The sequence below is a fragment of the Hypanus sabinus genome, chromosome 4 (assembly GCF_030144855.1).
Source record: "Hypanus sabinus isolate sHypSab1 chromosome 4, sHypSab1.hap1, whole genome shotgun sequence".
NCBI classification, from domain to species: domain Eukaryota; kingdom Metazoa; phylum Chordata; class Chondrichthyes; order Myliobatiformes; family Dasyatidae; genus Hypanus; species Hypanus sabinus.
In genome coordinates, this window is record NC_082709.1 from 107,776,037 (window position 1) to 107,799,807 (window position 23,771).

The 23,771-nt window shown below is 47.1% G+C and overlaps 1 protein-coding gene across 10 annotated transcripts in view; it reads left to right on the forward strand.

The window, feature by feature from the left end:
• The window catches only part of enox1 (ecto-NOX disulfide-thiol exchanger 1), a 516,884-nt gene extending 494,198 nt beyond the window's left edge, over positions 1 to 22,686 (forward strand). For all 10 annotated transcript variants that reach the window (XM_059967825.1, XM_059967822.1, XM_059967817.1 and 7 more), the window contains 3 exons: positions 5,642 to 5,732; positions 18,631 to 18,716; positions 21,390 to 22,686. In XM_059967825.1, the coding sequence (XP_059823808.1) occupies positions 5,642 to 5,732; positions 18,631 to 18,716; positions 21,390 to 21,532 (320 nt within the window). In that variant the 3' untranslated portion in view covers positions 21,533 to 22,686. The remainder of the gene's footprint in view (positions 1 to 5,641; positions 5,733 to 18,630; positions 18,717 to 21,389) is intronic.
• Positions 22,687 to 23,771: the final 1,085 nt, after the last annotated feature.

The window sequence follows — 23,771 nt, forward strand, 5'->3', positions numbered from 1 at the left end:
TGCAGAATCCTCATTATCAACACCTCCATAACCCCAGTTCCATTCCCAGAACCATTTCAGTCTGGAAGACCCTCATTATCAACACCTCCAGAACCCCAGTTCCATTCCCAGAACCATTTCAGGCTGAAAGACCCACATTATCAACACCTCCAGCACCCCAGTTCCTTTCCCAGAGCCATTTCATGCTGCAGAACCCTCATTATCAACACCTCCCGAACCCCAGTTCCTTTCCCAGAGCCATTTCAGGCTGAAAGACCCTCAATATCAACACCTCCCGAACCCCAGTTCCTTTCCCAGAGCCATTTCAGGCTGAAAGACCCTCATTATCAACACCTCCAGAACCCCAGTTCTGTGCCCAGAGCCATTTCATGCTGCAGAACCCTCATTATCAATGCCTCCAGAGCCCGTGTAGTTAGGGAGCACTCCGTTAACCCGCAAAGAGCATGAACGCTAATGGAGAAACAACTGTACGTCTACTTGGGAAAATGGCACCACCGGGTAGAGACAAGGGGCCCTTTACCTGACAAGGTCCCCTCACCTCCCATTCCAGCTCCATAGCCGGAGGCACTCTCCCTGCCCTCCTCCACACAACTCGGGAGTGTGAGTAGCCAACTTTCTGGACCGGACTGTGTGTGTGCAGTTTGGACTTTCTACTAACCCTATCTCTGACCCCTTATGTGTCACAGCCATTGATGGACATCCCTGGGGTCTGTGATGGTCAGAGCGTGCACACAACCTCTGCACATGAGCATCAAAGTGCTCCTGATCGACTCACCCAACACTCCTATCGTCTTGGGTTACCCCTGGCTCTCCACCCAAAACCCCCCTCCAGTTCACCTGGCCACCCGGTTCACTGGCGAGGTGGGGACCTACCTGCTGGAACACCTCAGCTGACTAAATCCATGGAGACAGAGGAAACTCTCGACCTCACCAAACTCCCTCAGGAATACCAAGACTTAACCATCTGCTGTCAAAGGGAAGCCAGCATCATATTCAATACACAGCACAATCAACTGCCGCCTGGCCACCACTCCTCGTGTTCTCCATCTCCCGTCCTGAGACCCAAGCCACGAACGACTAGATTGACGAAATGCCACAGCACGCCTTCTTTTGACCATCGCAGGCTCTAGCTGGTGTTGGATTCTTCTTTGTCAAAAAGAACAATAGGAGTCTTCATCCTTACAGTCACTAATGTGAAACCAACAAAATCGCCATTAAGAACTGTTACTCTCTCTCCCCTTGATGGACAGCCCATATCTTCATTAAACTGGATCTGCAGAGTCCGCCAGGGAGATGAGTGGAAGATGACGTTCATAACACCCACTGGCCACTATGAATACTTGGGGATGCCTTTCGGGCTTTCCAAAACTCAGCCATTTTCCAAGCCTTCGTCGATGAGATCCTCTTGAGACATGCTACACAGGTCTGTTTGTCTACCGCAACAACATCCTCATCTTCTCCAAGGACCCCAAGGCCAAACTGTCATGGCCATTCAGTCCTTCAGCGTCTCCTCGAAAACTAACTCTATCATTTCCTTCCTGGGTCACGTCCTTTCACCCCAAGGCATAACCAAGGGCCCAGAGATTGTGCACACCATTATTGATTGGCCCCAGCCGCGCTCCTCGAACAGCTACCAACCTTCTTGGGGTTCTCCAACTTCTCCTGCTGTTTCATCTGAAACTACAGCTAAATCGCCGCTCCTCCCACCTCCCTCACCAAATCCCCAACCTCATGTATAACCTGGCCTGTTGCCATGGACCAAACTTCCAAAGAGCTCCACCACTCTCCCATTCTCCATCATCCAAACTCCTGTGGACCTTCTGTGGTGGATATGGGCATATCTGACATGGGCGCCAGCACCATCCTCTCCCACCAAGGACCAAATGGGAAGAATCACCCTTGTGTCTTCTCTACACAGTTTAGCTCTATGTAACACCATTATGGAGTAGGAGACAGGGAGCGACTCTTCATTAAATGGGCTTTGGAGGAATGGGGACATCGGTTGATAGGAATCACCGAGCCCTTCCTGATCTGGACTGACCACCAGAATCTCATATCCAGACAACAGACCCACCAACTCAACCCAGGTCAGACTCACTGGGTCCTCTTCTAGGAGCAATTCAATTTCACCATCTCCTACTGACTCGGTTCCAAAAACACTAAGGCAAATGCCCTGTCATGATCCAGCCAAAACAAAGATTGACCTTTAGCCCATCCTCACAGGTCTTCTCTCCAATCATCTGGTATTTTGAAAACCAGATCTGCCAGGCCCTGCAGCACGAGCCTGCTCCAAATGACACGCCTGCCAACCATTCGTATGTGCCAGCGTCCATGTACTCTGAGGTGCTCAGTCAGCCCTCTCTGGCCACCCAGGCACAAGATGGACTCTGGACTTTCTGGTGCCCCAGCATAATCACAGGTTTACATCAGTTTGTGGCTGCCTGCCCTTGCTGTGCCCAGTCCAAACACTCCACCCAGCAGTCCTCTTGGCTCCTTCGGTCCTTGACCCTGTAGTCCCACGTCACCATGGGACTTTCCACCTTTTCATCAGGCCACGGTGACCACAACAGTGCCATACTGGTACCCCAAGGCAGCCCACGTCATCATTCTCCCCAAACTTCCATCAGCCGCTGAGACAGTGGACTTGGTTCTCCGACATGGAGTTTGCCTCCACGGTCAGTCAGAAAGAGCCAATCAGCATGTGGAGAAGTTTCTGAGATGCTTTGCCACCTCTAACCCTCCTACGTGGAAGAAGTATCTGCTCTGGATTGAACTGCCCCACAATCTACACACATCCTCTACCATGGGTATGTCACCTTTTCAAGTGCTTCATTGCTATCAAGCCCTGTTGTTCCTCACAGAGGAGCCAACAGCAGAGGTCTCATCTGCCAGGCCATGGTTTGCCACAGGAATGCTTGGAAGAGGGCACGAGGGCCATTCCAGCTGCCAACTGTCGGTATTCCAGCCTGGGGGACTGTGTCTGGCTATTCACCCAAATTCTGTCCCAGCCCACTGACTCCTGCAAGCTCTCGCCTCAGTTCATTGTTCCCTTTAGGAATACCCATGGTATCAATCCAGTCACTGTCTCAAACTGCCACCATCTCTCAGGATCACACCTCCCTTCCACGTGTCCTGCCTGAAGCCCATTGTCCATGGACCCCTCGACCCACCAGTGGAACCAAGGATGGTGGAAGCTGGTCCAGAGTACACCGTTTGCCAGTTGGTGGATCCGTGTCATCGTGGACGGTGTGTGCAGAAACTGGTTGACTGGAAAGGGTATGACCCAGATGAGAGATCTTGGGTACCATCCAGTTACACCTTGGATCCATTGCTCATTGGAGAGGTTCCACTGTAACCTTCTAGATCATCCTGGTCTGTCGGGCTGGCTGTGGGGGAGGGGTTTCCTGTCAGGCCTTCAAATGAAGCCTCCTCCCTGTATCCATCCAGCACCCAACTAACAGGAGTCACCTGCCACTCATTTCCGACTCCTCACCTGCAGCCTATTTAAACCCAGCTCTCATCCACAGCCCTTGTTCACTCACATAAACCAGCCAGCCTCAAACCAGTTACTCCCAGCCTTCAGTTACCTCGTTGCCTTATCATGTTAAGTATCTGTCCCCTCTTGTTTTGTGGCCCCTTCTGGCTTGTTATTTTGCAGTTTATTGCTAAATTGGCTCCACTGTTCTGTGTTTGGGTCAAGCTTCCTCTACATGGCATTTCCTGACAAAGTGTTCAGAATGAATTTATTACCCAATCTGGAATTGTGATCGGGAGAAGGTTCTGAAATCTCTGACGTGACTTATGCAGCCCACCCAGATGGGCACAGTATACTCGAAGATCATCATCTGGTATTCTTTTTTCCCTTCCAACTCAGAGGGGCTCGGTAATTGGAAAAGGTTACGATTGCACTTACATGAGGTTAACTTGGAAGTAGATGTGGAGGTGACTGATTGGACTTTGATAAGATTCTTCTCATTCTTATGCAATTGAAGACTGATTTCAGTAAACTTTGTGAATAATTCTGACAAATAAACAACATCATGGCTAATATTCTTGAGTTAATTACTGCTTGAAGCATTTGAGGGTTCAAAGAATTTTATCACATTTTGAAAAAGTGTATAAAAACATCTGAGACATTTTCCTTTGGAGAGCCACCTGACTTCTGTGTGCAAAGGAGGCATTCAAACTGTTCATCGTTCTCAATACAAAGCTCTCAAAATGGTCAAGAACCGAGAACATGGGACCTGATTTATTTACCACTGTGATGATAATATTTAATGACTTATGCAGCCAATCACACTTTGGTTTTCTTTAATAAAATGTTATCTGTGAGTTACATGGTTAATGGCAAACACTGTATATTAGGTACAGCTTTTTACAAAGAAGTAATAACCCAACGGTGGTGTCCTGTCATCGATGGTGCCCCATCTGTTTCACAAGCAAGAATGTAGGTAAAAGGAATGTCCTTCTCTTTGAAAAATTGCTCAACAACCCAAAATATTGACTCCTTCTTCATGTCTGTTTCTAGGCCCCTTGCAAATAACAACACTTGGACTTTTATAAAGTTAACATAACTGAGAGGCAAAGATTTGTTGCTTGGCAATATTGACTCATCCAACTGCAGAATGAATTCTATTGTCCTAAGTATGTTGCACAATGTGTCTTCCACATTATCAGACATTTCATCTATTCATCTTTGAAAAGGGTTGTTGCTGAGCCGAGTCACTTTATTTGGTCTGGTGACTTGTGCAAAACCGTATGTGGAGTGAGGGCAGAATCAGAAGGGGCTACTGCACAGGTTGCAGACTCAACTAGCCTCCCCACCACTGAGGACATCTTCACAAGGCGATGCCTCAAAAACATGGAATTGATCATTAATGGCCTCCATCACCCAGGACATGCCATTTTGTCATTGTCACCTCAGAGGAGGAGGTACAGGAGCCCAAAGACTCACACTCAATGATTCAGGACAAGTTTGTCAGATTGCGGACCCACGTACGCTACCTCATTATTCTTTTTTTTTGCTCTCTTATTGCACTACTTATTTAATTATATATATCTAATTGTCATTTGTATTTTTTACCGTGTATTGCAAAGATAAAAAATGTATTGCCACAAAACAACAAATTTCGTGACATATGCCAGTGACATTAAACCTGATTCTGTGATCATTGCTGGTATTTAAAGAGGAAGCAAACAAATTTTGGAAGGATCGGGGAACTGAGGGATATGAGGAACTGACGCAGGAGAGGAGTTGAGGCCAGTGTAGATGTATCACAGTGATACTGAGTGGCAGGGCAGGCTTAAGGGGCTAGTGGCCTGCGCCTTCTCCTATTTCTTGTGTTCTTGTGCGATTTGCTTTCAAATCTCTGAACTGATGTTCCAGACCTTTGGCTGGAGTGCAGTAATGAAATTAATACACTGTCACACCTCCTGACAGCAATGAACATAAAAGAGGAACAAGATTTTTTCAAGTCCATTATGATTTATTTAATGTTTCAACTTTCTACAGTTTCCCTTGAGGCAATAAGTGTAGTTAGTAAGGAATAATTGCTTGTAATCACATGGATAATAAAATGTGTCTTTGGTTTGTCAGAGGCTCCTGTTACTCCCATGATTCTGGTTTGTGTTTCCTGTGCAGAGGTCGAATGCATTCACCCAGAGCCGGACGACCAGCGAGGGAGATGCTGCCACTCGATCCCTCAAATCAGAGAAAGAAGCTTTATTAGTGGGTACTGTATCCTGGCTTTTACTGTGAATTGCATTCTCAAATTGGTCTTGAGTTTGTGTTCCATTCCTCAGTGCAAAGCCTTCTGCAAACCCTTGTCTTTGTCCCAGAAGCTGTGAATGGAATTTCAGAACAAAAGCCTTCAAGATTTAATAAAATTGTGATTGATCGGTTGGTGCCCTGCCAGCTGGGTGCTTTGGGTGCACAGCCATTGGCAAAATAACCTGCCGATCTCTGTTCAGTTTGTGTCCGTCAGGGGTTGGATGGGAAATAAAACTTGAGTGTACATGTGGGAAACACGGAGACTTGAGGAGCATGGGACTGCAAACAGTTCACACCCAAGGCCACACGGATTGTCTCCATTGAGAAGAAACGAGGGAGACTGTCTTATTAGTGAATACATTTAAAATTGTGGAGAAACTCAGCAGGTCCAGCAGCATATGTGGAGGAGAATAAACAAGTCAACATTTCTGGCCGAGACTCTTCTTTCGGACTGGACTTGCTGAGTTCCTACTGCATTTTACGTGTGTTGCTTAAGATTTCCGGCGTCTGTGGTGTCTCTATTTTCTCAGTGCACTTTCCACCTGGTGCAGTGCTAAAACTGCGTGAGGCTTTTAGACAAGCTGTTTCCCAAGAGCTAATATCTGGCAGTTTGATATAAAAACATTGTGGTATCCATGGCTTTGACCCCTCCCGGTAACTGACCAGAACCATTGTGCTTCATAAATTTTCAGCTCTGACCACCAAGTACATGCATTTAAGGTGAGAGGGCGAAAGTTGAAGAGAAGGGAAAGCTTGCTTTTTTTTAAACACAGAGGGTGATAGGTTTTGGAATAGGCTGTCAGATATGGTGATGGAAGCAAACACAACATTGGTGTTTTAGGGGTGATTAGACAGACACCTGGATATTCAGGGAGTGAAGGGATATGGATTACATACAGGCAGAAGACAAAAGGGATTTAGTTTAACTTGGCATTGTGTTTGGCACAGGAAGGATATGGGTTGAAGGGCCTGTTCATGCACTGGACCCTATGCAAGATGGTGCCAGCGACCAATGGCGATGTTTTGCAGACAGCTTACAAAACTACTAGATACTCCTTCTGAATTGCAGTCACTATAACCTGCAGCCTTTCCTTTCCTTTTTAAGAATATATTTTTGAACTGACTGAACGATCCGATGCTTTTTTGATCTCCTGGGTGATTCAGAGAACTAGACTTTTGATAGCACAGGTATGGCCAGGGTGGCCATCGCTGGGGGAGGACGCTGAGTCCATAAGACCATATAGTCTGATAAGGCCATAAGATATAGGAGCAGAATTAGGCCATCGAGTCTCCTCCACCACTCCATCATGACTGATCCAATTATCCTCTCCTGCCTTTTCCCCATTTCCGATCATGCCCTGACCAGTTAAAAATCTATCAACCTCTGCCTGAAATATACATAAAGACCTGAATAATATACATAAATACTGAAGACATATATGTATATACATACAGCTGCCTGTGCTAAAGAATTCCACAGATTCACCACCCTCTGGCTAAAGAGATTCCTCTCATCTCTGTTCTAAAATGACACCCATCTATTCTGGGGAAGTGTCCTCTGTTCTTAGACTCTCCCACCAGAGGAAACATCCTCTCCTCATCCACTCTATCAAGGCTTTTCACCAATCAATAGGTTTCAATGAGGTCAACCCTCATTCTTCTGAATTCTAGTGAATACAGGCCCAGAGATATTAAACAGTGTTTATATGACAAGCTGTTCAAACCTGGATTCATTTTTATGATCCTCCTTTGAACCATCTCCAATGTCAGCACATCCTTTGGGAAGGGGACCAAACCTGCTCACAACAGTCTAAGTGAGGCCTCACCAGTGCTTTATGAAGCTTCAACACTACATCCTTGTTTTTATATTCCAGTTCTCATGAAATGAATGCTAACATTGCATTTGCCTTCCTCACCACAGACTCAAACTGCGAACTAACCCTCAGGGAATCCTGCACAAGGACTCCCAAGTCTCTTTGCATCTCAGTTTTTTGTATACTTTCTCGATTTAGAAAATAGTCAATCCTTCCATTACTTCTACCGAAGTGCATGACCATACACCTCCCAACACGATATTCCATCTGCTATTTCTTTGCCCATTCTCCCAATCTGTCCTTCTGTAGCCTCTCTACTTCCTCAAAAATACCTGCCCCTCCACTTATCTTCATATCATCTGCAAACTTTGCAACAAATCCATCACCCAAATCATTGACATATAATGTAAAAAGAATCGGTCCTAGCACAGACCCCTGTGGAGCCCGACTAGTCACTGGCAGCTAACCTGAAAAGATTCCCTTCATTCCCACTCTTTGCCTCCTGCCAATAGCCACTGCTTTATCCATCCTAGAATCTTTCCTGTAATACCATGGGCTCATAGCTTGTTAAGCAGCCTCATGTGTGGCACCTTGTCAAAGGCCTTCTCAAAATCCAAGTATACAACATCAACTGATTCTCCATTGTCTATCCTGCTTGTTATTTCTTCAAAGAACTTTCTCTTGAGGAAACTATGCTGACCATGGCCTATTTTATCATGTGTCTCCAAAGTGCCAGAGAGCTCATCCTTAACAATCAACTCCACATCTTCCCAACCACTGAGGTCTGATTAACTGGGCTATCGTTTCCTTTCTTCTGCCTCTCTCCCTTCTTGAAGAGTGGAGTGACATTTGCAATTTTTCGGTCTTCTGGAACCATTCCAGAATCTAGTGATTATTGAAATATCATTGCTAATGCCTCCATGATCTCTTCAGCCACCTCTTTCAGAACCCTGGGGTGTAGTCCATCTGATCCAAGTGACTTATCTACATTCAGATCTTTCAGTTTCCCAAGAACCTTCTCTTTAGGTGTGGTAACTTCACATACTTCCTGACCCCTGACACCTGGAACTTCCACCATACTGATTGTGTCTGCACAGTGAAGATAATGCAAAATACTTACTCACTTTATCCGCCATTTTCTTGTCCCCCACCACTACCCCTCTAGCTTTGTTTTCCAGCGGTCCGATATCCACTCTCACCTCTCTTTATGTATCTGAAGAAACTTTTGGTATCCCCTTTAATATTACCAGGGGCTGGTCATTTAACACTACAGTTATGGGACGCTCCCCACCCCCTCCCCCAACCACGCCAGCTTCCGGGATTTAGACGCTCAAACTCCCCAGAGTACAGATTGCTGTTGCAGCCCCTTTAAGGGTTCAGGATGGTCCTGCTAATGATAATCATGTTTTGGGTGCCAAGAATCGAGTATTTAAGGAACACCCAAACTGTGGTTTGGTGCTCAACCATAAGCCTACTAGTGATATCGCCTAGTGTTTGTTTTGTGCTCCGATCCAGTTTGATACTGTGTCTCATACCTTGCTTTGGATATCCCAGCGTTTGGGTCCAAATCATCCTCGTCAGGTCTCTCATCACAGTGTGATTGAGCCAGCCCGTGCCCACAACTGCCTTGGACTGCGGCCCGCTAGGTTCCAGGCAGATCCAGCAACAGACTGGTTTTACAGATGAGGATAGGGAACCGGGTGGAAGTCATTAGTTTCTACGTTATTGACTCTCCACTCATACCCCCGATCCTCGGGTACCCTGGGCTGTCTCGGCAGAACCCATCTGTGGACTGGAGGGAGGGGAGAATCACCGCTTGGTCCGATCATTGTAAGAGGGTTTGTTAGTGGCGTGGTGTTGTGACACCCAGACTCTCCTGTGACCAACGACTAAGAGGGGGCAGCCTTCAGCGCAAGAGAACCTGAGACCTCGTGCAGTCCTCAAGAGCAGACAAGCTGGTTCCAGCCAACGGGACTGTGCGAGTCCCGACTAGACGGAGGGAATCTGTAGTTCAGGAGGTGCCTGAGCAGTCTGGGAAACTTGCCGCTAAGTTTATGGAATCCAGCCGCCAGGTCTGAAGGAAGGGAAAGACTCCTTCACACCGATCCTTGAAGCCTATTCCCAGCGAGGCCAGAACCCTCTGTAATGCTTTGCTGCTGTTGCCTGAGATACAGATAGGGATTTCGGCTCTGATTTGGTGACTGTTTCTAACAATAAACTTCGTGAGCATGTGGAGTGGACACTGAGGTCTGCCAAATCACCCGTCACCCAAACCAGTCGAAATCCCTTCCGTCTACAAGGACTTTAGCAAGGGAAAGGCCTCAGCTCTTCCACGGCATGACCCTACAACGGTGCTAATGACCTGCTGCCTGGTACTTGTCCCTGCAGAGTCAATTGTACACACTCTCAGGCCCAGAGAGTGCAATGGAGGAGTATATAAAGGAAGCTCTTGCCATCGGGCTTCATTCAGCCGTGCACCTCACCCAGCAGCACAGGCTTCTTCTTCATAACAAGGAAAGCTGGGAGCCTTTGGCTGAGTGTTGTTTATAGAGGATTATGCGGAAAGTAGCTACCCCTTTCCACTCATGAAAACGGCTTTGGAGATGCTGCAAGGGGTGAGGATGTTCACAAAACTAGACCCACAGAGTGCATACAATTTGGTCCATATCAGAGGAGGCAATGTGTGGAGGACTGCAATCAATACACTAACAGGGCCCCATTGAGTACCTGGTTATGCCCTTCGGTCTTGCAAATGCTCCAGCCATTTTGTAAGCCCTTATAAACAACGTGCTCCGGGATAATTTTTGTCTGCTTGGATGATATCCTAATCTTCTCGAAGTCCAAGGAGAAGCATTTCACTCAATTCAGAGACATTTTAAAGAGATTTCTACACCTTGAACTTCACATCGATTTGGAGAAGTCCAAACTGACGACTGTTTCATTTTTGGGTTTCCTCATCTTCGAGGGCAATCTCAAGAAGGACCCTACCAAGACTCAGGGTTGTCAGAGACTGGCCACCGCCAGCCAGTATCAAACAAGTCCAGCGAATTCCTGGGGTTTGCAAACTCCTACCAGAAGTTCATCATGAGGCAGATCCACTGACAGCGCTAACTTAGAAATTCACGGGCTCTTTTGTCTGGATTGTTGAAGTGGAGGCTGCTTTTGCAGAAGTTAAATATCAGTGCACAACAGCTCCCATCTTGGTTACTCCTAACAGAGACCTTCCCTTCATCATGGAGGTGGACACCTCAGACATGGGAGTGGGTGCCGCCTTGTCTCAATGGCCACCTTCGGACAGTAAACTGCACTGATGTGCACTTTTCACCGGCAAAGGGGAGCTATGACATCAGGGATCAGAAGCTTCCTGCGGTTAAGTTAGCTTTGGAGGAACGTTGTAACAGGCTGGAGGGGGCCAAGAATCCTTTTATGGTATGAAATGACCACAAGGACCTGGCTTATATTCAGGAGGCCAAAAGGCTGAATTTCAGGCAGGCCAGGTGGCCTTGTTCTTTAACTGTTTTGAATTCATCCTGACCTATCAACCGAGGTTGAAGAACCAGAAGCCAGATGCCCTGTCCCATCAGTGTGATGAACAGAGGAACACCCTACCACCATTTTACCCCAAACCAGGGTGGTAGCGCCAATTTGTTGGGGAATTGACGCTCCTGTTCACAAGGCCCAAGCACAAGGGAGCTTCCTAAGAAGAGTTATCCGGGTCTGCTGTTCGTCCCATGTTCCATCTGGCCCTCGGTACTCCAGTAGGACATTCAAGAATGACCGCACACCCAGGGATTGGCAGGACGCTGGGGTTTATCAGAAGGAGGTATCGGTGGCCCAGAATGATGAAAGAAGTTCAGCAGTACGTGCAGGCATGCGAGGTGTGTGCCTGGAAAAAGAAGCCCCATACCCGACCTCCAGGGCTCGCCCTCCCCTTACCAGTTCCGGAAAGACCATGTGTGTATAGCTCCATGGATCTTGTCTGGGGTCTTCTGCTGTCCAAGCAGAAGTCAGTCATCATGGTAGCTGTCGATCAGTTTTTGAAAGCCTGCAAATTCACTGCCTGTGGCAGGGATGGCCAAAACTGTCCTGGTCCTGGTCTTCAGGATCCGCAGACTCCCAGTGGACATTGTCTCATATTGTGGTCCACAACTCTCATCACATTTCTGGAAGGCGTTCTGTAAGCTGATGGGGGCAACAGCAAGCCTTTCCTCTGGACTTCACCCGCAGTCCAACAGCCAGACAGCAGACCAACTAAGATTAAGAACGTACCCTGAAATGCCTGACCTTGGAAAGACCTGACGAGTGGTGTGACCATTTGATGTGGACAGAGGTCACCCACCACACCTCACAGCATTCGGTTCCAGTGCCAGCTTGGTTATCCTCTGCTTCTCTTTCTGGGACAAGAGGCCGAGGTTGGGGTCCCTGCAGCCGAACACCTCATCCAACCCTGCAAGAAGAAGTGGATTAGGGCAAGAGAGACCTTGCTGGGCTCTGCCCAGAAAGCAGAGACCAAGGCGAAACAAAAGAGAAGGCATGGACCCGCGTTACAGCCTGGGAAACAGGTCTGGCTGTTCAGTCATCATTCACCTCTCTAAGCAGAATGCAGAAAGGTAGCAACCAAGTTCATTGGACCCTTCAAAGTGCAGAGGAAAGTAAACCTGGTAGCTCTCACCCGGCGATAGAGCAGCGCGGGAAAATCGCACGTCTCATCAGGAGTGAGTCATTGCTTGAAATACTGAACGAGAGAGTGACATCTTGCATAGTGGGAGCCACGTGAAAACTGCAAGCCCTAGGAGTATGCTTTATTTACATAGAAACATACAAAACCTACAGCACAATACAGGCCCTTCGGCCCACAAAGCTGTGCTGAACATGTCCATACCCTAGAAATTACCTACAGCCCTCTATTTTTCTAAGCTCCATGTACCCATCCAGGAGACTCTTAAAAGACCCTATCGTATCCACCTCCACCACCGTTGCCGATAGCCCATTCCACGCACTCACCACTCTCTGAGTAAAAAACTTACCCCTGACATCTCCCTGTACCTACTCCCCAGCACCTTAAACCTGTGTCCTCTTGTGGCAACCATTTCGGCCCTGGGAAAAAGCCCCTGATTTTCCATACAATCAATGCCTCTCATCATCTTGTACACCTCTATCAGATCTCCTCTCATCCTCTGTCACTCCACGGAAAAAGTTCACTCAGCCTGCTCTCATAAGGCATGCTCCCCAATCCAGGCAACATCCTTGTAAATCTCCTCTGCACCCTTTCTATGGCTTCCACATCCTGCCTGTAGTGAGGTGACCTGAACTGAGCACAGTACTCCAGGTGGGGTCTGACCAGGGTCCTATACAGCTGCAACATAAAAAGGAGAGGTGTAAGCAGAGTGGACATTGTTGGAGTGGGCCAGTGGTAGAGAGGTCCAGCTTTAGCTCAACAGGCTTGGGCAAGTACAGGCAAAGGGTCTAAGTAAGTTTCTTGTAAGATTTTTTTTCTTACTTTGTCTATTAGATCATAACTATTGTGCTGAGAAAGGGACTAGAGTTAGTGGTATGTCACTGATACAGATGACACACAACAACAGTTCCAGCACCGATCCCTGCAGCACTCGACCACTCATGGGCCTCCAGTCAGACAGGCAAGACCATCTACGGTTACCACTCTGTGATTTTCCCCATATGCCAGGGTCTACTGCCTCATCCTGAATGAGAAGCGACTGAATTTTCTGGACCAACCTCCCATGTGGGACCTTGTCAAAGGCCTTTCTGAAATCCATGTAGACAACATCCACCACCTTGCCTTCATCCACTTTACTGGTAACTTCCTCGAAAAACTCTAAAAGATTGGTTAGACACGATCTACCACGCACAAAGCCATGCTGACTATCCTTAATCAGTGCATGTCCATCCAAATTCTCATTTATCCAGTCCCGTAGAGTACCTTCCAATAACTTTCCCACTAGTGCGATCAGACTCATAATTTCCTAGTTTATTTTTAGAGCCTTTCTTTAACAGTGGAACAATTTTAGCTGTCCTCCAAACCTCCGGTACCTCACCTGTCACTACAGATTATTTAAATATCTCTGCTAGGGTCCCATCAATTTCTACACTTGCCTCCCACAGGGAACATCTTATCAACTCCTAGGGATTGTCCAGCCTGAAGCAAACTCCTCGTCCTCTGTAATCTGTATAGGGCCCATGAAGTTGGTGCCATTTAGTCTCACTCCTGTGGAGTCTGAGTAAGCACGAATGCAAAATGTTCATTTAAGATCTTGCACATCTCTTTTGATTCTATGCAAGGATTACTATTCTGATCTTCCAGAGGACCAACTTTTGCTCTTAACGTATCTGTAGAATCCCTTAGGATTCTCCTTCACCGTGTCTGCTAGGGCAACCTCTTGCCTACTTTTTGCTTTCCTGATTTCTTAAGTGTTTTCTTGTATTCCTTATACTCCATAAACACCTCACTTTGTACCTGCCTGTACCTGTAATGCCCTCTTTTTCCTCTTAACCACCCAGCCCCAATATCTCCTGAAAACCACGATACCTTGTACCTGTTCTCTTCAACTGTCATTCTGGCAGGCTCATCTAAGCTTTCTACTCTCAAGATTTCACCTTTGAAGGCCTCCCACTTATCAAGTCCACCTTTGCCAGAAAACAGCCTGTCCCAATCCACACACCAGGTCTCAAAACTGGCCTTCCTCCAATTTAGAATCTTAACCTGCCAACCAGACCTATCTTTTTGCATTTTTACTTTGAAACTAATGGGACTGTGATCACTGGGTGCTGTGTGTTCCCCTACACAAACTCCTGTCACCTGCCCTGTCTCAGTCCCTCATAGCAGATGCAGATCAGCTATCAAACTCTCTCACTGAGATTTCTACATATTGATTAAGAAAACTTTCCTGAACAAGTTGGACAAGCTCTATCCATCTAGTCCTTTTACAGTATGGGAGTCCCAGTCAATATGTGGAAAGTTAAAATCACCTGTGACAACAACTCTATGTTTCTTGCAACAGTCTGTGATCTGTCTACAAATGTGTTCCGTGGATATTAAATCTGTAATATAGTCCCATTTGCGTGGTCATACCTTTCTTATTTCTCAGTTCCACCCATAACACCTCAGTAGACAAGTTCTCCAGTCCATCCTGACTGAGCACTGCTGTGACATTTTCCCTGACTAGTAATGCCACCCCTCCCACTCTGTCAGGTCTAAAACAATGAAACCCCAGAATATCGAGTTGCCAGTCCTGCCCCTCCTGCAACCAGGTCTCACTAATGACTACAATATTGTAATTTGAAGTGTTGATCCATGCCCTGAGCTCATCTGCCTTTCCTATGATACATTTTGCATTAAAATATATGCATCTCAGGTCATTAGTTGTATCTTGCTCAACCTTTTGATTCTTAACTTTGTCTGAAGTCTTAACAACACCTGCCTCCACAACCTCTCCGCTCTCCACAAGTTGGTTCCCATCCCCCCCCCCCCCGCAGCTCTGGTTTAACCCCCCCCCCCACCCCCATACAGCACTAGTAAACCTTCTAGGATATTGGTCCCCCGCCAGTTCAGGTGCAAACCTTCTCTTCTGTATAGGTCCACCTTCCCTGGAAGAGAGCCTAAAGCTCCAAAAATCTGACACTGTCTCTCTTAGATCGCTGACATTTGTCCACAGAGCACCCTGACCTGAGTTGAACTTTTCATTTACTGCCGCTGACCTCTAACTCCCCCTCACCCCTGACCCCTAACCTCCTGCGCTGATCCCACAACCGAAAAGGCAACTAAATCTGAGCCACGACACAGCTCAGCACCGTCTTGTCCTTCTGAGACTGTGCCCTCAGATCCTAAACTCTCCCACTGACATCCTCTCCATGTCCACTCAATCTCGGCCTTTCAGCCTCAGCCGAATGGTATCAAGGGCTCACCTGGTAGGGAGACGCATTATCTACGGGGCTCTGAACGGGGTGACGCGGTCACTTCACAGTAAATAATCTCACTCCATAAGGTGGGAGCATCACCAGCAGTCACTCTGCTGTGTCACTTCCACGTTTGCTGTGTTTTGGGATGTGTACATTAATCTTTCAGTGAAGTAACCTTAAAAAATGATAACACACGAGGGTAGGCGGGTAATAATTATTGTGTTGAGGGAGGGCTTCAGTCAGGAAGTGCCACAAAACGTCAGCAATCAGATGAGGCAAGTCTTCCAGGAGGCAATCGCCTTGCTGGCTTTTATTGCAAGAGGGTTGGAGTTGAGAAATAGAGAAGTATTGTTGCAGGAGGTCACACCTGGAGAACTGAGCATAGAACTGAAATAGTAGCAATGAGGTTCACCAAACTTACTGTGCACTCTGAGCAGCTGAACAATCCTGATCTGTATTCTGTAGCGTTGAAAAGATCGAGGCACAGTCCCCATGGAGCACAACAGGGAGAGTCTTGAGTTACAGTGTAAGGCCTGGGGTAGCAGAGACTAGATCACTGAGGGTATTTAAAGAGGCAATTTATGTTGTAAAGATCAGAGTATTTGGGGTTATGAGGAACTGCTACAAAAGAGAAGTTGAGTCCAGCGTCGATTAGTCATGATTGTATTAACTAGTGGGGAAGCTCGGTGGGCCTGGTTGCCTACTCCTGCTCTGATTTGATTGTGTGTGTGTGCGTCACATTTACCCTGTACTCTGTAATAGAAACACACTCCCAATTCAGATGGAGGCATCTGGCCCCACACAGATGTTAAAAATTTCACACCCCTGCTAGATTATCAGACAAGTAACTGCCGAGTAGAGGAGGTCTCCTCAAACCTTTCTGGAAGATGTTAATTGGAAGCAAGCAGAGAGCTTTCTGTGGAAGTGACCAACAATTGTGGAGGGAAGCCCATTAAGGCTGAAAGCCGGACTCCTGACACTCCATTACCGAGCAATGAGCTGCTGGCTGTGCACAGGACACTGATACTCTTGGGTGGGACTGTCTGAGAACATGGGTGTTGGTGTCGCAGGGTGAATCTCACTAACTGTTGTTGCTGTGTCAGAAGGAGCTGTCAGCCTGTGATTTGGGGTGGGGGATGGAGGGAGGGGAGAGTATATTACTTATCATACCTGGCACCAGAATCCTGCCCTTGGAATTTGGAGAGAGTATCAAATCTCATGAGGGTCCCCAGCCTCTCACCAATCACACTGGGCAGGAGTGAACCCCACTTATCCTAGTGATCTGGGGAGGTAAGTTTCAATGTAATTATTTCATTGCCGCTTAAAATTTTCCAAATGTTTTAATAAGTTATTTAAAAAGGATTTGCATCAGTTGTAATGGTTGTTATGAGGAGCTTTGATGGTGAAAGTGAGGGTGACAGTTTCTGAAGACACACGTTCCAGGCAGAGACGTACAACATGGGAACAGGCCTTTCAGCTCACCTAGTCCACGCCAATCAAGATTCCCGTCGTCACTGGTCCCAATTGCCTGCATTTGCCCCACATCCATCCAAACCTTTCTTACCCATGGAATGTACCTGTCTACGTGTGCACCAATGTTGCTGCTCTACCTTCTCGGCCAGTGTGCGCCATATTTTGGATCATCCCCCAGGTGAAAAACTTGCCCTTCAGTTCCCATCAACTCTCTCCCCTCTCACCTTAAACCCCTGTCCTCTTCTTGATCCCCCAACCCTGGGGACAAGACTGTGTGCGTTCACACTCTCAGTGGAAAAAGACGCAGAGGGAAGTCGAGAAATGCTGACTGGGAAATGTGGAGTTCATGGATTGAAAGGGCAGTGGAGGGGCCTGGAGGCCCCTCACCTCACTTGTTGAAGGGCATTGTGTATGTACTGTATAATAAACATCACCGTGGTAAAGGGGAAAGGAGCAATGGGACGGATGCACTGAGTCCGATAACTCTTCCCTACATCGTGTTGTCATAAACAGTACTAACCATACCCCTGACACACACATCTCCAGCAGTTTCCACAACAAGGAATCACCTTGGGTTCCTGAAACCTGGGGCCTGGTAATAACTGTCATTTCTACTTCCACCCTTGGCCTGAGTATCCCTTTGCCCAGAAGCCCTTAACCAGGCCACGTCTCTCTCTGTCAATATTTTTATTAGTTTCTGCATAAAGGAATACAGAGTACAAGAAGATATGTAAGTTAAGTAAAAAAAAGTACCAATACATTGTATTAAAAATACAGTTACAATCACAAAACCCTGTATTCATAAAAATTAAATTCAATCGTAATATTAAAATATAATAATTTTGTTAAACAGAAAAAAATCTGAACCCACTACCAAAGCCAGAGCTGTTAGGGAAAGCAAGAAAAAAGGGGGGAAAAGCCCTTATCATATACAAAATATATTATTAGCCATCTGTACTTTTACAACAAATCAAAGGTTTTCAAAATAACTCAAAAATGGTCCCCACAATATATAAAAGTCTTAACTAGATCCAAAAACTGAACATCTAAATTTAAGCATGACATAACATCCCAACAGACAATAGGTGCAGAAGTGAACCATTCAGCCCTTCGAGCATGCACCGCCATTCTGAGATCATGGCTGATCATCTACTATCAATACCCAGTTCCTGCCTTGTCCCCATATCCCTTGATTCCCCTATCCATAAGATACCTATCTAGCTCCTTCTTGAAAGCATAGCCATTGAGCATGAGTAGGCGGAACAGCATCCTTCCATTTAAGCACGAACGCCTTCCTAGATATAAGAAAAGTAAAAGCCAAAATATGCAAATCAGGTGTCTCCAAAATAAAGTCTTTTCCTCCAACAATACCAAATAATGCAGTCAAAGGGTTAGGCTTAAAATTTACCTTGAAAAGTACTGTGAAAATTTGGAATATTTCCTTCCAGTATCTTTCAAGGCTCGGACATGTCCAAAACATGTGAATTAATGAAGCTTCTCCATTATTACATCAATCACAGATGGGATATATCTGAATAAATATGAGATAGCTTATCTTTAGACATGTGAGCCCTATGAACCGCTTTGACTTGTCCAGGCCATGACAATGGAGCTTGCTTTACCCAACATTCAATAAATGTATTTTTTTGTGGCCAGGTATCATATCAGCATTCCTTCATGTGCACCCGTTTGGAGCCAACATCGAATACCTGTGGTCTTACCTGCAGCGACTGGATGCCAAGGTAATGCAGACAACTTTGTGCTTCTGGAATATGGGGCTGGGAATTAGTTAACCACTTCATTCCTGGTGATCCAGTCTACCTCATGATTACATTATAGTGGGGAGTGCTCAGTGGTTTGACAAGCTCTTGATGGAGAGCACTCTAAACAACCCGCCCCAGCATCAACATAATTGCAGGATTATGCGGCCATCTTTACCTCCATTCAAAACTTTCCTTTTTCTTTAAGAAATTATTTTCAGCTTCCATGTGGAATATGCTTTGCATTTTCTATGTTTGCTTTAATTTTTATTTTGATTATCTATGTCAGAAAAGAAATGTAAGGGGGTGTCATTGTGATGTGAATAGTCCCTGCCCCACAGACCGTGGTTCAATCCCATTCTTGGGTGCTGTGTACATGCAGTTTGCATTCTCTCCCTGTGACCCTTTGGGCTTCTCAGGTGCTCTGGTGTCCTTCCACCCCCTATAGATGTGGGGGTTGATAGGGTAACTGGCCACTGGAGGCTGCCCCCAGTGTGAGTGGTGGCTGGATATATGGACGGTAATGTACTGGGACAATCCCAGTGAGCAAGCACCATTTCCAGTAATAAAGAGGTGGTTCCAGCAGGAGAGCTGCTCACTCTGAATGGGCAAGTCAAGTCGATTTTTATTGTCATTTCTACCATAAACTGCTGGTACAGTACACAGTAACGTTCCTCCAGGACCATGGTGCTACATGAAACAACACAAAACTAAACTAGACTACGTAAAACAGCACGAAAACTACACTAGACTACAGACCTGCACAGGACTACATAAAGTGCACAGAACAGTGCAGGGCAATACAATAATTAATTAATAAACAATAGGCACAGTAGAGGACAAACTACAATATAATATTAAATAATGTAAATGTCAATCTAGACTTTGAGTATTGAGGAGTCTGATAGCTTGGGGGAAGAAACTGTTACATAGTCCGGTTGTGAGAGCCCGAATGCTTCGGAACCTTTTCCCAGACGGCAGGAGGGAGAAGAGATTGTATGAGGGGTGCGTGGGGTCCTTCATGATGCTGTTTCCTTTGCGGATGCAGCGTGTAGTGTAAATGTCTGTAATGGCGAGAAGAGAGACACTGATGATCTTCTCAGCTGACCTCACTATCCGCTGCAGGGTCTTGCGATCCGAGATGGTGCAATTTCCAAACCAGGCAGTGATGCAGCTGCTCAGGATGCTCTCAATACAACCCCTGTAGAATGTGATGAGGATAGGGGGTGGGAGATGGACTTTTCTCAGCCTTCGCAAAAAGTAGAGATGCTGCTGGGCTTTCTTTGCTATGGAGCTGGTGTTGAGGGATCAGGTAAGATTCTCCACCAGGTGAACACCAAGAAATTTGGTGCTCTTAACTATCTCTACCGAGGAGCCGTCGATGTTCAGCGGGGAGTGGTCGCTCCGTGCCCTCCTGAAGTCAACAACCATTCTCATGAGGCAGTTCCCACAGCAGTGCTTTTCCCTGCAGAAATGTGCATGGGCTCGAGTTGGGAGCATTGCCTGAGTACACACATTGGCAGTGTTATCTCCACGAGCACAGCAACAGATATGGGGATCAGTGAGTCTGGTACCGACTGTCTTAACAGCACTCCAGGAACTCCAAAGGAGCAGACTGAGCACCGAGCAAGGAGTGTCCAGCACAGTTCAGCTATTGCAGCGTCCACTGCCATTGCCTTTCCTTGTCACCCAGGGCACCCCCATGAGTTATGCAGGAGGGTGGCACCTATCCATCTCACCTTCTACATGACCCGCCCCCCCAGCCGTCCATGTTCTGTGTCGCTTCCAGGATGCAGGCAGTTATCAGTTAACTGCCCATGCTGTTTTTCTCTCTTGGGTGTGGATGGAGTCATCAGTCAGGAGTCATTAACCCTGCTTCGCTGGGGCAAACAGTTCTGAGTTGTTCCCAGTCTTGACCATATAGACAATAGGTGCAGAAGTAGACCATTCGGCCCTTCGAGCCGAATCACAGTCACCGTGTATGGAAGCAATTCCTGTACCTCTCCACCTGCAGTGCTTGCTGGTAAACGTGACGGATCATTTGCGGGTATATTTTGAGAGGCTATTTTCCACTATTTCTCTAGAGAAATTTCCCCGCTGTTACGAGAAGGAATTGCGTCAATTTGTTTCATTATATCCTTTTAATTGTGTAAGTTAATTATTTTTTACTGTACAAACCACCATTTAGTGAGCCCCAAAACCACCCAATAGCTTTTTTCCCTTATCCAAAGGAGGTTTAATCTGTGTCTACAGTTTCACATCATTATGAAACTGCAGCATTTATGATTCAGACTACTGACAACCAATAGCATCAATTATCTCTAACCAGGACACATTCGAGATCCTCTGACATTCACCAGTGCCGGACAGCCCCCAATAAACCCCTGAAATCCTCATACTCCTTCTCCAGGGTCACACAGGCCCTGACGTAACCCCAGGCAGGACCCTTGGCTACGTAGCCCATTACTCGACTTGCAGTGCCTCATAGAACAGGTGACCCTGAGTCCAAGTGTGTGATGGGGAAGTATCTGGTGTGTGGAATGAAGTTGGGTTTCGAAATGCTTTGTGTGTTTTGTTTACCATTGGAAGTCCGAAGTGCGGGACTAACTCCCAGGCAGCAGACTTTAAATTCACGCTGTGCATGTTCCTCTACAGATATCTTCAGGGGAAATCGAGACTCTTCTCCTACAACTGCCAAACATGTTCAAGCAGGAGTTCACTGGCGTTGGCGCCACGCTGGAGAAAAAATGGAAGTTCTGTGGTTTCGAAGGAATCAAGTGTGTCAGCCAATGACCTGAAATGGTGTACCACAACGAAAAGCAAAACTCCATGGATTTCAGATTTCATTCAGGTTTATGCATCAAGCGTGAGATTGGACGATTGTGGATTAAATCCTGCCTGGACCTGAGGTCTAATTGCCATTCCTACCATGTCTCCAGCGGCCGGTAACCTCACTGTACCCTGGTGCCTGATGAGCAGAACATGGTGACCTTTGTTCGACAGACTTTGGGCTTTAAACCATGAAGAGGGAAGGGAAAGGCAGAGAGCGTGGGGAGGGGTCGGTCAGGTAGGTGGGGGTGCTGCAGGAGGGGTGGGCTTGTCAATGAACTGTGGGAAATAAAGGTGGAAGAAGCTGAAATCTGTGAGGATATTGGAACAGACATGGGGCTTGGATGGAGGGGGGAAAGGTGGGGGAAGGCAGGGAAGCGGAGTCCGGATCACCAGGCAGAATACTGAACTTCGATCTCCCAGTTCAGCTTTGTTGTGGCGAAGCAGCTCTCTACGTGAGCCAGAAGCTTTGAACGTTCCCCTCTGGAGCAGCGGCAGGAGTTCATGGTCCATCCCACGTCAGTGCCTTCCTTTCTGATGCGCCCGGCCGACTGGGAGCCAGCAGCTGCTTTGGTCGTATACTGGAACCCTGCACAGAGACAAGTTGTTAAACACCTTCAACACTAATCAGGCCTTCGGTGCTGCGGAGGGGAGGCAGAATAAAATTGGGCTGGTGTACCCATCCGGGTGAGGTGAGGGCCGAGCTGGATGTGGGCGGGGAGAGGTGGCAGGTGGTCGGTGGACCCATGGAGGGAGGTGAGTACATGAAGCCTCTGGTAGGGGTCCAGTGCTGGGACTAGCCGACGATAGGTGTTGGCGTAGCTTCACTCGGCCTGCCCTGTGCCAGCCATCCTGCGAACCCCGACTATAAATCATGTCTTTGTCACAAGGAGACTCGCTACAGGAATGCCCAGTCAAAACGATCCAGAAATTGTCTTTATCCCATCTGTCTGCAGAACTTAAATCAGCTTTGAGTTTCTTAATTTTTAAATGGTGCAAATGAATGTCTGAGCATTCCTTCTGTCCCTCCTCTCCACTTCTGACCATTAAGTCTGCTCATCACACGGATGCAGAAGTATTGCCCATGTGGAATTTGGAAATAAATTATTTTTCTGAAAGTTTACATTGTAACCTTTTACCTGGTGGCATAGTTTTGGAAGCATTTCCTGGCGGTTTCCTGAACAGTTTGATATTTCTGGGACAAGAGAAAATCTGCAGACGCTGGAAATCCGAGCAACGCACACAAAGTGCTGCAGTAACTCAGCAGGCCGGGCAGCGTCTATGGATAAGAGTACAGTCAAATGTTTTGGGCCGAAACCCTTCATCAGGACTGGAAAGGAAGGGGAGAAGTCAGATTAAGGAGGGGAGGGAGAGGTACAAGGTGGTAGATGAAACTGGGAGAGGGGTGAAGTAGAGAGCTGGGAAGTTGAGTGGTAAAGGGCTGGAGAAGGGGATTTCTGATTGGAGAAGCAGAGAAGAGGGTTTTCGTTTGGGCTCTCAAGTGAATTGTAGAATTCAATTCAATGCAGCTGGATTCAATTCACTGGAGGCAAAAGTTTATCTTCTATCTGATTGTCCTTCAGCAAGGAAGCAGGCCACTTGGCCATAGGGGAATCCATTAGTAATTGGGTGCAGGGTGAAGCAGAGAGAGTGAGGTGACTGGAAGTGAGGAGCAGGGTGACTGACACCCCAGCACCCCAGGCAGTGTTCCGCATAAACAGGCTGAAAAGGGAGGGCGGACCACCACGGGCACAAAGATAGCCAGAGGGTGCAAGGGTACGCAGGCTGCAGAGTGATAACAACCGGGTGCAGGCCTGGTAGGGTGTGACTTATCCAGGCCCTAAGGAAGACAGCAGGGTACATCTCAGGAGGACCAGGATGAGAGACGGCAGGGTGGGGTTCAAGTACAAAATGTGAACGGTAGAGTGAAACTGAAAGGATGGGGGTTTAGTAGAGTACGTTGGTTGAACCAGGAGCAGGAATGGACACCTAACCAGAGAGTATGCAACTGTAATCGGACACAGGGAGGAGGGGGCTGGGGGTGACCGCGACGTGTGAAGATGTGCAGGGGAGGGTGAAGCTGAGAGGAACAAGCTGAGCAAGTGTGAACCGTGATGGGTGCAGAGGAGTGGGGGTGAGTGGATGTTCTAGCGGCTGGGACATCTCCAACTTGCAATCCCGGGCACCCACCAGCCCGAAGGTCACGAT